The following is an 18042-nucleotide window of genomic DNA, read 5'->3' on the forward strand; positions in this document are numbered from 1 at the left end:
TGGTGATTTTTTATTTTTAATTTAAAGACGATTCAATTTTGATGCTGTGAAAATAGACTATCACCTAGAACTGAACTCACAGATGCTTTCTAGGGAAAGCAAATCCAGCTCTGCATTCTCAGCAAATATTTCTCACTAAAACCTTTACATTTTTCTTATCAAAAGCAGCCCTCCCAGATATGTAAACCCCATTTCTCCAGCCCACTCCTTAACACACGTGATACACAGAAGATTTCACATGGGGAAGTCAGCCAGGAGAGAATAGAAGTAACCTGCCTCAAAAAAAACCTTTCCTGCACGAACATGCCCTCAGGGTAATGCCACTGGAGAAGACACCCCATCGTGCACTGCCCACCTTTGTGGAGCCCTCCCATTTCTGCAGGATGGTAATGCAGAGGTAGAACAAGGAAGAGGAATTCCTGACCCCTCTGTTTTCATGGAATCATCAAGAACCGTGTCAATACAAGCATTACCCCCTTGTTTTATCTCATTCCCATTTGTAGCATCCCACTAAAATCAGAAAGAAACTGAAAACAAAAACCAAAACCTGAAAGTGGAGTCGTAGTTTGTTCCTACTGTACTTCACATAAAGGAAATTTATTTTAAAGTTAGGCTTAGTAACAGGAACAAAAGCAATAAAAAACCCCGACTGGTTCCAAACTGGGCAATTTTGAAGTCTAACTTCCTTCCTCCTCTCCCACCAACACTCTCTGTTTCCTGATGTTGATAATGCCGAGTGGGACACAGAGCACAGACCCTCCTAATGAAGGGCCCCAAAATATCCCTATGAAGGGTCAAAGGGGAGTAACCAAAAAGGTTAAAGTACACAAGGAACACAACCCAAAGAAAACATTTTTGTTAGGGACAGGACAGGCTGATGTGCTGGGGGCACAAAGGACTCGGAAAACAAGGTACAGTTCCCTCATTCTGTACTGGCAAAAAATGCTATTCCCTACTGTACTCATGCAGGGCTGCTCGGAAAATTTCATGAGACCATCTTTCCAACACAACTTACCCTATTTTCCTGGGCTCTTGTCTGGCTCAGCAACATCAGCAGCCAACATTTCAAAGTGCTGGTCACTCATGCAATAAAATTGTCTGCCGCACCACACAGCAGCTCCCTTTTCATACAGCAAACACAAAACCTATTTCATAAAATGTAACTGGGTTGGGGAGCTTCACTGCCCAATTTGGCCAGGCCAAAAAACGGCAAAAAAACCCTACCTCTAATGTGTTACCAGACACAAAAGGTCCAACCTACAGAAGCTAGGAGAACATACTAGGAATCACCAATAGAAATGTACCTTTGCTGCTTTGTCTTTGCATAGAGTTCTGCTATCCATCACTAGCACAGGCTGGATGCTGACTGGATCTTTGATCATCCAGAGCTGGTTCTATATTCTTCAGAAGGTTATTAGAGGCTCACACGTGTATTTGGCAGCCCTTTGCCTCATTCAGCCTTCTATTGAAGGGGTTACGTTTGATATAGGAGAAATAATGAGACTAAGCAAAGGAAGAACCCCTTTACAAAGTAAAGTGTATTGTAATGACATCTAGGTCTACTTGAAATACATTTGCTGCTTCAGAGAAATGTGTGCCTAATAGTTATTTTTATTATTGTAAGCCATATCAAAAACGTTACCTCTAAGCATCAAAAACGATACCCCTAATTGTGCAAATTACACAAACCACGTTTCAAAGCGCAGCAAAGTTTTCACATTTTTCTTAGGCAAGTCACACATGAGCCCAATAAAGGAAAAAAAGAAGACCAAGGTTACTAAAAAAAGAAAAAAAATGGAAATTTAGTTTGATTATAAATGAAAAGAACAAAAATTAAAATGTTTTCTTTAAAATCCGGTTTAAATTAGCAGCTAAGTTTGTCAAGGAATAAAAAAAGAAAAAACTGGAAACTTAGTTTGATTATAAAAAGAACAAAAATTAAAATATTTTCTTTAAAATCCAGTTTAACAGCTAAGTTTGACAAAGAATAAAAAATCTGTGATCTGTGTTAAACCACATCACAGATTAATACCCGGGAAATGGGTATTAATCCCTTTCAGCTACCAGTTCTTTAGTAACATGCAACAGTTCATTCAAAGTAAGAAAAAAAATAAAAAAGGTGTAAATAGAATAACTGTTGTACAAGAGATTTAGGAAAAACGGGGAAAAAAAAATATATTTTGACTTGCAAAAGAAAATATTCGTAATGGCACATTTTCAGTGACTCCCTTTGCATTCCTACCTCTTTTGCACACTAAAAATTCCACCGTGTCGAGTCGCCCTGAGCCGGACGGAGCGTGGGAAGGGTCCAATTGCGTAAGATGTTCTTAAGGCAGCAAAGCTGGGGCTGCTTAACTGCACATACTTAAATACTCAGAATAATTACACAGATTAGCCAGCCACTCTCAGAGCAGAGTGTTGCCTACCTGTGGTTCAAACACACCCTCTCCACGAGCGTTCCGTGCTCCAAGGGCTGAGGTGGGAGACACTGACCCTTGTGTGTTTACAGGACAGGACTTTACCACTATTCCTAGGAGATCCACATGCTTCCAAGTGATGGAAGAATTCCTCAAATACAGAACTAATTATGTTGTATCAATAAGGTAAATATGACTCCCACCCAGAAGTTAATGTAAAGGCATAAAGTATTTTCCCTTCAGAGTGGAATAGCAGAAACGTGAACTCCTGAGTACACCTTGCAGTACTGAGAGCCCTAAAGAGGCATCTGCTCAAGCAACTGCAGTTAAAGGACTTGTTTCTTGTTTAGCAGAAATATGTGAAGAATCCCACATGGCAGTATTTCAGATGCCAAGCACCTGAGTGTGTTTTAGAAAAATCTGGGCGAATTTTGATTTTTCAGATATTTACTCATAGGCCCAGACCTACGGAAGTTTGGCACAAAATACTGCATACTAGTTAAAGGAAGTAAGTCATCATAAAATATTTGTTTCTTGAAGGGATGGTAAAAAACCCAACCAAACCACACAACAAAAGAAAAATTAAATACAGCAACGCACTGCTCTGAGGAGGCAGTCCTGTAAGTAGAGGTATATACAGCTACAGTTGACATGATTCTTGTAATGCACTCTCTTCCCATTCCCCCACACATTTTTAAGTGGGGATGTCTTGCTTTTGGGGGTTTGTGGCTTTTGGGTTGGTTGGTTTGGTTGCTGGGTGGAGGCTTTTTTGTTTGGATTTGGCTGGGGAGTGAGAGGGTACAGCTGTTTTGTCTTGTGTTTTTAAATAAAGCTCCCTGCCCTGTCTGCAGAGTTTTCTGTTCCTCTTGCAGTGGCGGTGCCAGTCATGAGAAGCAAGCATTGAGCAACGAGCTGGAGAGAGAACTAAAAACATGGATTCTTAGCCAACATCAGGAAATTATTTCCATTTTAGAAGTCAGGAAGCTTTTGACACATTACTCCACGAGTCTTCGTGCCACATCCCGCTGAAGAAGAGAATCTGCTGTTATGCCACACAAATGTAAACAAGCAGATCAACAACCCCTTGGACTTAATTATACTTTGTTGTTGCTGCTTTTTCAGATTTGCACTACTACTCTCCCCAGAGAAGAATGAACAACCCTAGATCTCTGGGTTGTTTTCTATAGCATGCAAAGGCAACAAGCATATAATTTAGTTAGTCCAGAGCTATGCACGCACCGAGTAGCCAGATGGCTACTGCAAAACAGCAAGGATAACTGCCAGCTTCTTCCTTTTCACCTTGTAGGGATCACTAGTTTGAATCTTCCCTCTACTCTGCAGCTACTCTGCATACTGCTGGTATCAGCACCTTCAGGACTTTGATGTCCTGTCAGATTTGGGTTGAAGTATTTGAAGGTTCAGTGGTTCTGGGACAAAGGCACACTTTATGTACATTAACCAGTTAGAGATGAAAAAGCTCACAGGTCAGCTCTAAAATTTTTCCAAAAATCCTGCTAGATTACACCCACCCAGCAACCAATGGATTTCTTATTGCAGGAATTTCTTGCGCTACCCATTTCAGAAGTGCCAAGAGCAGCCCACGAAATGTCCCCTCCAACAAGCTGGTCACAGTCCATTTTCAAAACAGGTGCTTTTGCTTGTCCTCACAGCTCCCCACTGGAAACTTATAGGTTTAACATACACAGAGAAATTTCAGAGCTTTGTTTGTAACCACTCTCTAATGAAAAAGTCAAAGAAAACATTCAAAGAATCTTTAAGAGGAACTACATGGACACTGTCTTGTGCAGAAGAAAAATTAAGCTACGTAACTCTAACTAAATCACTGCAAAATGAATCCACTTAGATGACTGCAATTAAACCACAGAATACTTGTATTTTTTGATTTGCTAAACCACACTAGACTGTGTACTGCCTTTCATTTTTGCTTTCACCTCAAAGCCCATAAGTCACTTGCTTGACAAAATATTATCTTACAAAAGTTCTCTCTTAAGGCACAGCCACAGAAAAGAAAGCTAAGAAAGGGGAAAAATGTCTGAGAATATAAACTTCTGAAGCAAAGCTAAAACCAAAGCACAACAGCAAGGGGAAATGAGTTGTTGCATCCAATTCCATACATGCTTCAGACACATAGGCGACGCAATTCATGACCACACTGGTTCCAGTTCACTTCTGTGCCAAGCAAAGGGACTTGGCATCCACCACCAGAAACACATGGAAACCCAGAACAAGGACCATGCACAAACTAGGAAATTACTGGTCTCCCGTGTTGGGAGGGGAAACAGCACTAATTACAAAGTAATTAGCTTCTACTAGAAGTTTAATTGTCTCATTAAAGGAGAGGGAAGGGCTGAGGTTACTGTTCTGCATTTGATATTCCTAATTCATATAACAACCATCTTCTTTGAAATGGTTGAATTGATACAAATTCTGTACCTTGGGAGGACACGACCTATATACTCTGGTTAACAAAATGCTTGAGCAGGTATTACACCAGCATTATTTCATACAGGCCTGCAGGAGAGTCAGTGGTCTCACATAAGCTCAGTCCTCCGTACACACAGAATGAAAATGCTGAAGTGTCAAGAAATAGCTGCAGACCAGGGAATGGCATACAGGTGTGACCTCCATCCCATTTAGTAAATTAAATATCAGACTAAATTTAGGGGCTTCTCTTTTTATGTCAGATACCTCTACATTAGAAAAGGGTCAGGGGGAGTCATTTGATTATACCTGTACACAGGCTAATAATGATGCTACAGACAGAAATATAAAGAAAAAAAGGTGCTTCACATATGCAGATGCTTAATAATCATAACCAACGAAACCTCAGAAGAATCGGAGATTAAGTGAAACACAATTAGCGCTAATTTGGCTTAGGAAATGCTGAAGTTCTTCTTTCAGGGAGGCAACGAACTGCATGGCTACAAACTGACTAACCCAAATGGCCCATGGCACCACTCCATGAGCAACCACCCCTGTGGGACAGTCATTCAGAGGGCAGGGTGGAGTATTTTGCCACTAACGACACATGCTAATTCCTAATTATCCTGCTATGTAACACCCTGCGGGGTTGCAGGTTTTTCCCTTGTTAAATATCTGTCAGTTCCGCAGCTTTTTTTTTTGGTAGGCTTTTTGCAGCAAAACAACCTCTGCCTATATTAAACACTACATTAAATAGGAAAATTACATAGAACAAGACAATACTAGGGATGAAAGTGATGCTGGTCATGTAAAAAACAGGTCAATGCCAACTCAATGAGAGAAGACTCATACAGTTCATCTACTGGTGGGGCCAAGAGACCAGTAAAGAAACAGCAAGAAATAAACTTCAGCATCACTTTTTTTTGTGCCTCTCTCTACAGAAGTTACACAGCACAGTCAGAGAGACACCAACTTTAACTACAGAGCTTTCCCAGCCACTCTGCACATCCGGGAAAGCTTTCAATTTAAGAATACTTTCTTACTGGAAATTGTTGAAATAATTCAAGGCTATAAGAAAACCAAAGCACAGCCAGAAGCCATACCATATAATCTACAAATTACATCCTCCTGTTCTACTTTCTAGGGCTCTTGTTACCAAAAATGGCCCTCTGCTCCACTTCTAGCTACTCTTTCAGAGAAGTGAAGTGTTCAAAACCAGCTGCATCTCCACACAATGCTGTGTCCAGCACGATGTTAGAGCATGTCCACAGCAGGGCAACAAAGATGGTGATGGGTCTGGAATATAAATCCTATGAGCAGCAGCTGAGGGAGCTGGGGGAGTTTACCCTGGAAAAAAAAAAGAGGTTCAGGGGAGACCTTATTGCCCTCTACAATAACTTGAAAAGAGGTTGTGGTGAGGTGGGGGTCAGCCTATTCTCCCAAGCAACAGGACAAGGGGAAAGAACCTCAAGTTGCACCAAGGAAGGTTCAGGTTGAATACAGGAAAAATTTCTTCCCTGTAAGAGTGACTAAGCATTAACAGGCTGCCCAGAGAAGTGGTGGAGTCACCCAGAGAACAAGTAGATGTGGTACTTCATGATATGGTTTAGATGGCATGGTGGCGTTCGGTTGAAGGTTGGACTTGATGGCCCTGGAGGTCTTTTCCAATCTTAATGATTCTACGATGTCTGTGCAAGTACATCAGTGCACAGACATCATCCTCCTGCAAGCCCTTATGCTACTGCCAGCAACAGAGGAACAGCTGGAGGTCTCTCCATCCCTGCTGTCACCCACTGGTAGCAGCCCACACAGAATTCAGGTAGTTCTCCAGAGAAACCAAAAGCTATGGCACAATCTCTGGATCTACCATAAGACAAGGTCCAAACCCCATGGACTACAGACAACTTAGTGAACTCCAAAAATTGGCCACCTAGAGGACAGAGATGTTTAAATGCAGCTCATAAACCATTTTTATAGTGACAGGGGGGACAAGTGTGTGGAAACGCTGAAGAAAATTTCAAAGTATTAAAAACACAGTTAAAATACTCATAGGCAAATAACATACTTTACATAAAAAATACAAACCAGATCTTGACTGGATGGCAAGAAGTGAAAGAGAGAAAAATCAAGAGCTCAAAAATTTAAACATTACTGGGGATCAAAAAGGGCACTGAGAACAACATTCAGTGCTATTAGTGTGAACATTGCTTTTGCCATCAGATCTTTTTGGCAAGTACCAAGTGCTATTATTGATTTGCAACCTACAGCATACCCTACTAGTTTTTCCAGCTGATAAAACAACAGTAATATGCAGTTTAAAACCTTAATACAGTGTTGCATTTATATAAAAGCCTTGTACATAAGCGATGTGATGCCTGCAGTTTTTCAAAGAAGTCATGAAATGAACATGTTCAAAAGTTATCAGGGAATTGAGTTTTATTGAAAGAATGTAACAAAATATAATGAAAAACCCCTGTTCCAATTCAATTCCTAGAATCAGTTTTGGGCAATTAAAATACATTTTAAATTCACATTAATTTTGAATCTTCAACATTAAAATAAGATTGTGTGCACTACACTTAAACAATAAAGCAACTCTTGTGAAAGATTTCATCATAAAGTATTTGCCGATTTTAAATATTTTGAACACTTAGAAAGACTTACTATAAGGGTGAGACCCTGTCATTGTCAAAAACATCCAAAAAGGCATTCAAAACAATGGAATTCTGACTAAAGGGAACCATGTAAAGACATGATATTTTGTGAGAGATTGCTGCACTGTCCTGGGACAACAGAAATATCCTTGGTATTTACAATGGGGGAAATGTTCTTAAGGTAACATCATAGTTTCAGAATGCAACTTCTTCAAAATCTTATCTGTGAAATGCTTTTGGCTTGCTTCTCCCAGGCCCCTAATTCCATCTCACTTGTTAGAAGCTATTTTATTAACAGTCCAAACAAAAAAATCCCTCCAAAACATTGGCAGGATCAAGGACTTTCAAATATACAGTACAAGATTTATCAGTCCAGACATTTCAGGCAACTTATTTTCATACAAAGTGTAATTTTACTTAATTACATCTCAAATACTTGTTTTTATGTTAGACACCTCTACCACTTTCCAAGTGGTTCCTGAATTCACAAAAGGTTTTTTTTTTTCTTGTAAATGTTTTGGTTTTTAATTCCGTAGCATTTCATTCCTGGTTTTGGTCTGAATCCACATGAGTGTTAAGTATCCTAGATGTGCTTACATTATTTATTTGCACTGGCTTAACCTGCTTGATTTTCAGATCAACTGAGAAACTTTTTGCCTTCTGTGGCTAATGGGATGAGCCCCCAGCTGTGGCACATCCTCTCCCTTTCGCAGGCCATGGCAGCACCTAAGCCAATCTTTGTATATTCAGCCACGTGAAAGACTTTCCCCATGTCTGCTTCCTCCTCCTCATTCCTGTTGGATGCTGAGGGCTGATGCAGAAGACAGCCCTCACCCCCAAAACACTTCTTCAAACACAAGGATGTCAGGTGGGGCACACAGGGGCTGATGCACAGCCTTTGCTTTCAATCCCGCTGATTTAGATCTGGCACTGTCTGCTCTTACAACAGAAATGCACGGCCACGTTTTCAAAAGAGGCCCAGTGGGAGCAATTAGACACAATATTTACAATTGCAACGCTGCAGCTACTACTGATATTTTCTGCAGCTACAGACACCTGATACATCCACGCTCACGTACGCACAGATGAACAGATCTTTGTGACATAAATATCAGTGCGGTGGGGGGGGGGAAAAAAAAAAAGATCACATTTCAGTAGATCTATTTTAATGTGTGAAAAATAAAAGCTGCTTCCCAAAACCTTAGCCATGACAAACGGGTCTATCATTCAACCTCAGAAAAACGCAATACAGCAAGAACCAAGAGGTTTTTTGCCTTCAAAATTATGAAAGAATTTCCCTTCTGCTCGAACTGAAGCAATCTAAAGACCAAGAGAACGCTCATCTGAACCTTGACTTAAGTTGTTGCTCCAGCCATCATGACTAACTTGAAATCTGGGCTGACATTACTAGAATCTCCAAGGTACCTTCCAATGGTTCATGTGTTATCCCAGCTTATGTTACTCAGAAAATCTCTAGCTCAGAAAAACAACCAACCTGAAGGCTGGATGTCATTTCATCCATTCCCATCCCCATGATTCTCCTCTGGATCTTCAGTTAGGATTTAAAACAAACAAACAAACAAAAAAAAACAACAAACAAACAACCCCAAAGTTGCAAAGTTACAGTAATCATGCCATTCTTTTCTACAGAAAAATTTAAAAAAAACCCCCACAAACACAACAAAAGCAAAAACCCCACATGATTATCAAAAATCTACTCTTATTTTCTACTTCTATGAACAGAGAATAATAAGGTATTAGAGACCATGATATGTTGATTAGAAAATAATGAGAGAATTGAAAATACATTTGTTATCAAACAGCTACATAAACATGAAGTTATGATGAGCTAAGATTGCCACTCCTGGATTATATTCATAATGTTTTTGGTCAGGTCCTAGTAATCATGAACTAGAAGTTTAAAATGGGAATTCAATAAAAAAAAATTAATGAGCAATATGCAAAAAGTGCAAACAAAGTCTGGCCAAATCAATAAAGCAATTTGTTCGCAGACACAAGCCACAAAACCTTATCTTCACACTAAGTTCCGTTCGCTCAGATAAGGTTATAAACCAGCAGTCACAGCTCTGCAACTTTAAAGGAAGGGGGGGGGGAAACCTGCTAAGTGTCCCAATTCACTTGTAATGGCAATTCCTTACATTATCAGGACTTTCTTATATATCCTACTGACAGTAACCATGCCCACAGTAGAGCAGCTGACTTTGAACATGCTGACCTTGAGCAAGCAAACGACCTTTAGCAGCATGTACTTCTGGCTTATTTCACTGCAACAGCGAAACAGCCTCACCATCTATAGAAGTCTGGAGTCTCTGGCCACCACCCCTGACTATTTTAAGATATCCCAATACACTTCAGTGATGCACAGTTCAAAGTGATAGAATAACATCTGCTAGCATGTTGAAGTGCAAGTTGTTTACAGAGGCATTTTTAGCTTGTTCTCATACTGTGCTTCCCGAACTGACAGAAAAATTGATTTATTAATAGAGCTTTGCCTCTCATTTAAATATCTAAACCCCTCCCAAATTTAATAAATATTGAGCAAGAATTTTAGGCATTGTGAAAGGAGAAAAAACAAGACGTCCCACTCTAGATAAAGCTTATTTAGAAACTTCAAGTATGTGACACTAATGGGTGGACTTGAAAAGACACTTGCTTCCTGAGATGTCAACTCTGCACAACTTCTCCCCTTGGTCATCACTATAAAGAAAATCTGTATTAAGATAGGTATTTGTATAGAGGTTTTTAACTGCTATTTTAAACATACAGAAGTTGTATGTTGATCTGATGTTATGAGAAGATAATCCCCTAACATCAACGGATGCAACGTTGTGTTACTGAGTCATAATAACCCATCCTGCTGACAACTCAGCAGAAAGAGAAAACATTCTATTTTTTAAAAAAACACTCTCGGGAGTCACTGTCAGCTTGTGTTCTCTGGCGTCCCTGGAGTGACAAGGGCTACATCTAACCAAGTGACAAAGGCCACTGAGAAAACAAGCCTCTCCGGGAATTTATGGGCAGGAGAATTTTCTTCTAATTTTGAAGGAATGTGCGTAGGAAATCAAATAAATTGTATAAGTTTGAGGGGGGAAAAACTGGCATAAGCTGTTGTTGGTTTACTCTGAAATTTAGCATGAAGCTGAAGAAGTCATAAATAAAAGAGCTGTTCTAGTACAACAGCCTCAGAGCACACACTGCCCTCCTCACTGGAGCCCTGCTCATGGGCAGTAATTAAGCCACATAGTTCAACTACTTTATTGTTTTTCCAAAACCCTTTAAAACAAGAGAGACCATATCAGATCAAATCGCTCTCTGAGCCACAGCAGAACTGACTGGGCAAATGAAAACAGTGTCAGGAGCACAGGACACAATGACGGTCACTCTTCCTCTGTCCTCTCTGATCCTTCATAGTAGAGGAGGGTAGGAGAAGGAGAGGGGGAAAAGCCTGCTCTCATCCACCAGGAATACATCCAACAGCGATTTTTCCATCTCTCTGAGCTCCATTGCAACACTATTGACATTTGGCATTTTGTCTGGAACAACTCTGTTGATTAGCAACTATCCTTAGCTGGAAGGCTGGAGGGAGAATATCACTGTCCGATTCAGGAATGACTCCACTGAGTGCACCTACTTCCATCACTTGCTTTTCCTTACGAGTGCACTGCTGAATACCTGGGATCATATCTGACTACTGTCACCAGCAGAGCAGAAAAACATTTCCGACCTACACGTGTCTCTTAATAATCAAGACACCTTCCATTCTGCCAGCATTGAAGTTGTCCACCAGCCTACTGCAGGTTCAGTTGGTGCCCCATTTAGTAAGGAGATCAATTATATTGCTTCCCACTCATCTCATTTTCCCAATGAATTTGACTATGCTAATCAGCAGTTTGCATACAGACCACTGGAGGCCAAGAGGAACATCCTTCCTTCAGGGAACTGAGTGCTTGTGTCTCCAAACATATTTTCAGTAAAGTTTCCAGCTGTGCTCTAACAGCACTATAATCTGGCACACCACGGAGATGATGTTTGCTTCGTAGACAGGAGTTGAAACAACCATCGAGGTGGCCACATGGGCAACCAGACAAGCCACTGTTCAACTCCCTTTTGGTTGGCTGTGCACCAGGAGCACGCAATGAAGCGGCTCACTCACTCCTACACCTGCAGTGGCTACTGGTAAGCCCATGATACGAGAAGGATTTTATGAGTGATGAGCTTCGTAAGGTTTACTGAAGTCTCTGAGGAAGACAACCCAAATTAAATCAACATGAAGGTGATTCCCCATGGAAAAAAAAAATGTGTTACCTCTGAATGCAACACTTCCCATGACAACAGAAATGAAGGTAACTTGGCTCCCTGAAGCAGATGGGCAGGACTACCTTGACCATCTCAGATCATTTGACTATTCTTGGAGGGCACTGCCATTTCAAAGCCCCTCTTCTCATAAATACTTCCCTAAATGCATCTCACCTCAGGAGAGAGGCAAAACAAAGGCAAGCAACTTTCAGAGGGAAACACTATGCCCTAGGAAAACTTTCTGCCTTGCCGGATGAGCACAAAAGACCAGATTTAGAAATAAATGTTTTCATTCCGCTCCTCCACAGCCTCCCTGTGCGATAAGGGGAGAAAGAAGCTTCCCTTTTGGGATGCAACACTCCCCTTTTCACGATTTGGGGCACAGTGGACCAAAAGAACAGGAACATACTGATCATACCATGCCCATAAATGACAAAAGCTGCATCACCTAGGCTGTATGTAAGGGCATTTTCTTCTGAAAATGTACACACTGCCTAGTTATTTACCTCCCTAGATCACTCACAAAAGGTCAACAGTCTTAACGTGTGAGGCCAACAGCAAAGAAAAGGCTTCAAATACCAGATCTCTCTAGTCCACAGCTATTAAAATCCAGACCAGCATAAAAACAGCGTGTCGGCACAGACACTGTCTTTTAGGGAAAGAGTACAGAGAATAACATTTCATCTTTTAAACAAATAAAAAATAATCATCTGTGACTTCAGACAGTGTATTGTGGTTGGTATTTATTCATATCCATACTCTACAATTTCTAGCAATATAAGTCAAAGGTTTCCAAAAGGTAATGAAATGTCAAAATCTGTTTTTCGTACTTGTTTAAAACATTTTCTTATTTTCTTTTTGCTTGACATAGTTGAAACAGAAACAGGAAAACATCAAGTCATTATCACTCCATTCGGTTTTTCTCCATTTTTCTGCTTGTTTGTATCCTTTTAAAATTCAATTAGTCTCACTTTTTTAGGATCTCTCCTCATACAAAAGTACTGTAATATTTCCAATAGTCATCATTATGTCACCTCTCCTTCTGCTACAGGCTAAGTAGCAGCCCATTATTCATTCACCTGGCTGTACTATGTTCCATGCCTTAAATCCTAATCCTCTTATTACTTATTTTTCCAATTCATTACTCACTTCCTCTTACGGATGCAAAATACTGACACCAGCACTGAAAATAAACACTGTAACACTGGAGAATGCCACAAAGTCCATTCTCACAATCATTAGCTCACTGTGGTCCCAAGAACAAAAAAAAAAAAAAAAAAGTAGTGATAAGATTGGGGGGGAAAAAACGAACAAACAACCTTTTCTCTGCAGCCCTGCTTCCCCTCAATCTACATCGTCATTTAAGGACATTTCATTCCATCCCCTTCTAGAATATCAGATCCTAATATAGTCATTTTAAAACAAAATGTTTCCTCTTATTAACTTTCTTCAAACTCTCTCTGGCTGAGTGCTTTTACACATCAGAAGAGGCCAGGTTCCCATCACATCTACTTAGGAAATATCCACATAGATGTCAAAACCAGAACATTCTGCCTGTCACTTGAAGCAACCCTCATCCACTGTCGTCTCTGACCAGGCAAAGATCCCCACTGTAACAGGTAAAAGTAAAAATCATGCCAGTACACACCCACCTTAGCACAGAAACCATTTTCAAGGATTGTACACAAGCAAACAATGTGATCACACTAATAAAAAGAGGTGCTGTAGTGAACCAGCACTTTTTAAGAAACACTTTCAATTAGAACTCTAATTGGATTAACTTCGCTTGAAGTTTTAAATAAAAATCTATTTAAAAGACTACTTTCTTGTTAAGTAACTTAAAACAAACACATACCACCACTGAGCTTAAGGGACAACAAGAAAAAATGTGGGGGAAAATATATTTCAATAGCAGTCCCAATTGCTGCTTGTTTTAAAGGGTTTGTTTCAACATATTATAGTTAAACAAGTCAAACCTGCACTATCACTCCCAGTCTTTTCCAGTACAAAAAGCATTTAAGTACAGTTATATTTTATGAAGTAGCTCTTTATTTTATTGACCAAAAGCAGAGTTTCTTGCAAAATAAATTCCATCTCAATACAATGTATTCTCTGAAGGCCCTTCTCATCCTTCTTTCAGGTTTTTCTCTTCCCTGGCATCCTCTATTTTGAGACCTTTTGAATCAAAATCCTATTTTCTGATATTATTTACACTAGTCAGGTGTTTCCACAGGAATAAAGAAAAATGTTGACAAACTGCCAAGTTACACAAAGTTAATCTGAATCACACAACTGGTAGAGAGCTATGGATCTATGATGAAATCCAGCATGCTAAAAACCTTTTCAGTAGTAAAACTTTTGCTGAAAATAATCTTGATATTTAGCATCTTTCTTTTTCCAAAATTATCTCAACCACAATTCACATATTCATATAAATATAACACCAAAACCATTCAAGTAGATGGACCCTGACCTTTTTTTCTTTTTTATGTCCTTTTTTGTTTCCAAAAATTACTGACCTAAATGCTACTTTATAGAAGGATGATAAAACTATACAAGACAAAGAATATGATCTTCTACTGAGCAGCCTGAATATTTACAAAGCACTTAAATGCAACTCAGTAACTAGGCAATTTTAGGGTCACATGCCATATTAAGTATATGAATATCATTCAACATCACTGAGGTAACACAAGTACATGCACCCACAAATCTTATCTTATTCTGGGGGGGAGTGATATTTTAGAAAGTACATCCACAAGGATCCCCACTTATTCACACTTCAGTGCAACACAAGCATCCAAAATGCACTCAAGGTGCACACTGACCCCTGCCAGCACATGGACCTGCTCAACCCAACCAGCAGGTCAAAATGCTAAAGAAACGTGGAGCCAAGTAAAACAGAACTACAGTTACTACATTTTTGAGTAGGCAACTAAATAATAACAACAACATTGTGTCTACTGAGCCATCTGAAACAGAACAAAACAAACATTTGAAAGCAGTTAGTTGAGACTGAAGTACTAAGACAGGACCACCCAGCCCGGCTGTCCACAGGCTCCCCTTCCTCAGGGAGGGAGGAGGGAGAAGTGGCAGTAGCTCACAATAATCTGTAATTGCTTCAAGAAATAAAAAAGCTAAAATAGGCATGAAAACATTCTCAGACCATGCACCTGGAGTGTCTGCTGGACTACAGATCTGTACAGAAGAGCTGACGTTAAGACAGTTGCCCTTGTCTAGAACCTCACAGAATTCATGCATCTTTTCAAGTCTGGCCCATTTTCGTCCTCAGGGGCCCAAACCCACAGTATCTGATGTGGGGTACAGCCACTGCACCAAAAGGGACTCTCTAGTGACTTAATTTCTTATTCCCTCTCGTGCACATTTTTGTATAACATGGGCATGCATCAATCCATGTCGTTTCCCAATTTAGTTTTCTGCTGATGAACTCTGTGTAGTTTTTAAACCCTTTGCTGCAGTTTGCAATTAAGCAATAGAGAATGCAGGTGATGAACTGGAATATTTTATGTGAGCACTGTATATGAAGTGTTCTTGTTTACAAGCTACAGCCAAAAAATTAGTTAGATCCTTCTGGTAGGAACACCAGTCACTCATTTCATCAAGCCTAGAATTGCACTGCACAAGTTTTCCTTTCCAGAATGAATAGCTATAAAATATTTAAAATTTTCTTCAAAGTACTCATTATCCTAGTTTACTAGCTTTTTACTAAATTGGCAGACAGTCAATACACAGGGCATCCTATTGCCAATGACGCAGAGCAGAACCGAAAAAGGTCTTCAACCAAGACAAGTTCAGCTTATGAGGAAGACAAAAGGAATAAATATCGATAATTTTTGAATGTCACACAGATTGGATAATTACATGAAGAAAGGTTTGAAAAACAAACAAACAGAAAAATCAAAAACATACATCCATTTTGAGGCAAATGAGAATGCAACCATGTATCAAAATCACTTTAAATGTCAGCCTGGTATCACCTTAAACATTTAAGTATCCTGTCACTCACTAACTCCAGCTGAAGTCCACTGCTGCTGGAGGCACTCAGTCAGAATGGAGTTTCTAAGAACTAGGGAAAATATTTACAAGTTCTGGAGAAAAACAGAGGCATTTACATAATCTTTGGCAACAGGATATAGAAGTATGGCACTTCTAGTACACTGTCCAGCTGCTTACAGGAAAAAACCCATCATCACATTAGGAAGGCAGGAAAGGCATCCTAAACAAGATAATTTTTTTCTCTTTTCCTTTGAAAAAGTCTCATCAGCAGTCTCAAAATAACAGTAAGTGATGACTTCAGAGCGCAACACAAAACATACTTCCAGAAAAAAAATCAACACTGCAAAAACATTCAAAGCAACTATTCACATTCAAAATGGTAACCAGCCACTTAACCCTCGTACAGCCTATGTTCTTAGATGGTTCTAATTTTTTCTAAATTATTCTTATTATTTACCTGGAACAGTAGTTCCTTAAGCCATTAACTTTAATAAGTGCTAAAACCTTGTTCCATTGAAGGTTAAAAAAAAAATTAAAGACACTTACCTGTAATACCGAGATTGTAAATAAGTTGAACAAATAGTCTTTGATACATGGCTGGCAGACCCGAAGTCTATTACTTTGACCCGGTAAGGCTGCCGAACAGGATCCACCAACATAATGTTCTCTGGTTTGAGGTCAGCATGGATTAAACCCAGACTTTTCAGTTTTTTCAGTGCAGTGGCCACCTGTTGCAGAATGGGCCGTATTACTTTGAGTTGTAGGGGGCTGAATTTGTTTTGTTTCAGGAAGTCGTACAAATTCTGTTCCAACATCTCAAAAACCAGGCAAGTGTGGTTACGATGCTGAAAGCACTCATAGGCTCTCACAAAGTTAAATTCATCAGCATTTTCAGTGCTTAGCCTCGCTAAGATGCTCACTTCTATTTGCCCCTGGCGCGCGTACGAAGGGTGATTCTTCAAGATTTTGATTGCCACAATCTCATTTGTCCCCCTCTTCCAGCACTTCACTACTTGTCCAAAGGTCCCTCTCCCAAGGAAATCCAGAACCTCGTACGTGTTTTTCACGGAGCACAACACCTCGTGCTGCACTAACTGGTAATCTCCATCTCCGCTCGTGCCACTGGGTTTTGCAGTTGCAGCCGTCGTCACGACCGTCACCGGGTTCCCCACGCTGGTTTGCAACATTGCAGGCAGGATGGACAGTTCATCGACAATCTGCATCGTGCTGTTCTGATTATCCAGCTCCTCGCTCTTACGCTTCAATCCACATCGCTGGGGTCCTTCCAGGATATCTGACTGGCTTCCTTGCGTCCCAGTCCGAGGTGCCTCTAGCTGAGGTTGCTGCACCCACGCTGCCAACGCTTTTGTAGCACCTGCGGTATTTTTTAAAGCAACAGCATTTGACTGCAACCAAAAGCTCTGTCCTCGAGGTCTGTCAAATGGGTTTTTAGTCTGAAAGAAAGTACTAACCCTGTGGGGAGAAATTCCAAAGTTTTTACCATTCACATAGATTTGCGGGTAGGTTCTTTCGTGGTACACGCAACTGCTTGGTTCTAGTTTGAGTTTCTTCACACTACAAAAGGCACTTGACTGGGTTTGATAAACATATGGTGGATAGACCAAGACTTGTGAGGCCATACCTACAGAGAAGATAAAAAGAAAAAAACAAGTGAAAATTCTACACGTGCCCCATGCTTTGCAGCAGCTTCTTCTAAAGAAATCAGGACACGGGTATATTCTCCAAACGAGTCAGTCTAAAGCTGTTACATATTTAGTTTTTTGTGGCTGATACAAGGCCCTTATGCCTTACCAGAGCACACACTTCAGCACACAGGGACTTTAACAGCAGCAGGTTACTGCAGTCAAGTGCACAGGGCAGGACTGAGATAGTCTGCAGCAGGACGCTGCATGTAATTTTTCAAGTGCAGGACCTCCCTTTGTGCTATTAAAAACTCAGGTTTCATTTAAAACCTCCCAACTTCTACATACAAAAGTACCATAGTGTTCGGTAACCTAACTGAACAACCCATTCAAATATTTGTCAGAGATGACATAAAATAACCCAGACATTCTTAACTGTGAGATAAAGCTACCTGTTACACAGGTAGACTTACTCCTTGGAAGCACCATCAGGCTTCAGAGAACAGACAGACAACGACACAACTGTCCAAGCTGGAAGAATTTCACTGGGAT

General features: G+C 40.2%; 1 protein-coding gene across 1 annotated transcript in view; it reads right to left on the bottom strand.

The window, feature by feature from the left end:
- The window catches only part of HIPK3 (homeodomain interacting protein kinase 3), a 57274-nt gene extending 39786 nt beyond the window's left edge, over positions 1-17488 (bottom strand). The window contains exon 1 of the mRNA XM_029961023.1: positions 16394-17488. Within this exon, the coding sequence (XP_029816883.1) occupies positions 16394-17487 (1094 nt within the window). The 5' untranslated portion in view covers position 17488. The remainder of the gene's footprint in view (positions 1-16393) is intronic.
- Positions 17489-18042: the final 554 nt, after the last annotated feature.

Source organism: Manacus vitellinus, unplaced genomic scaffold (assembly GCF_001715985.3).
Source record: "Manacus vitellinus isolate BGI_N305 unplaced genomic scaffold, ASM171598v3 scaffold_30_pilon, whole genome shotgun sequence".
NCBI lineage: Eukaryota > Metazoa > Chordata > Aves > Passeriformes > Pipridae > Manacus > Manacus vitellinus.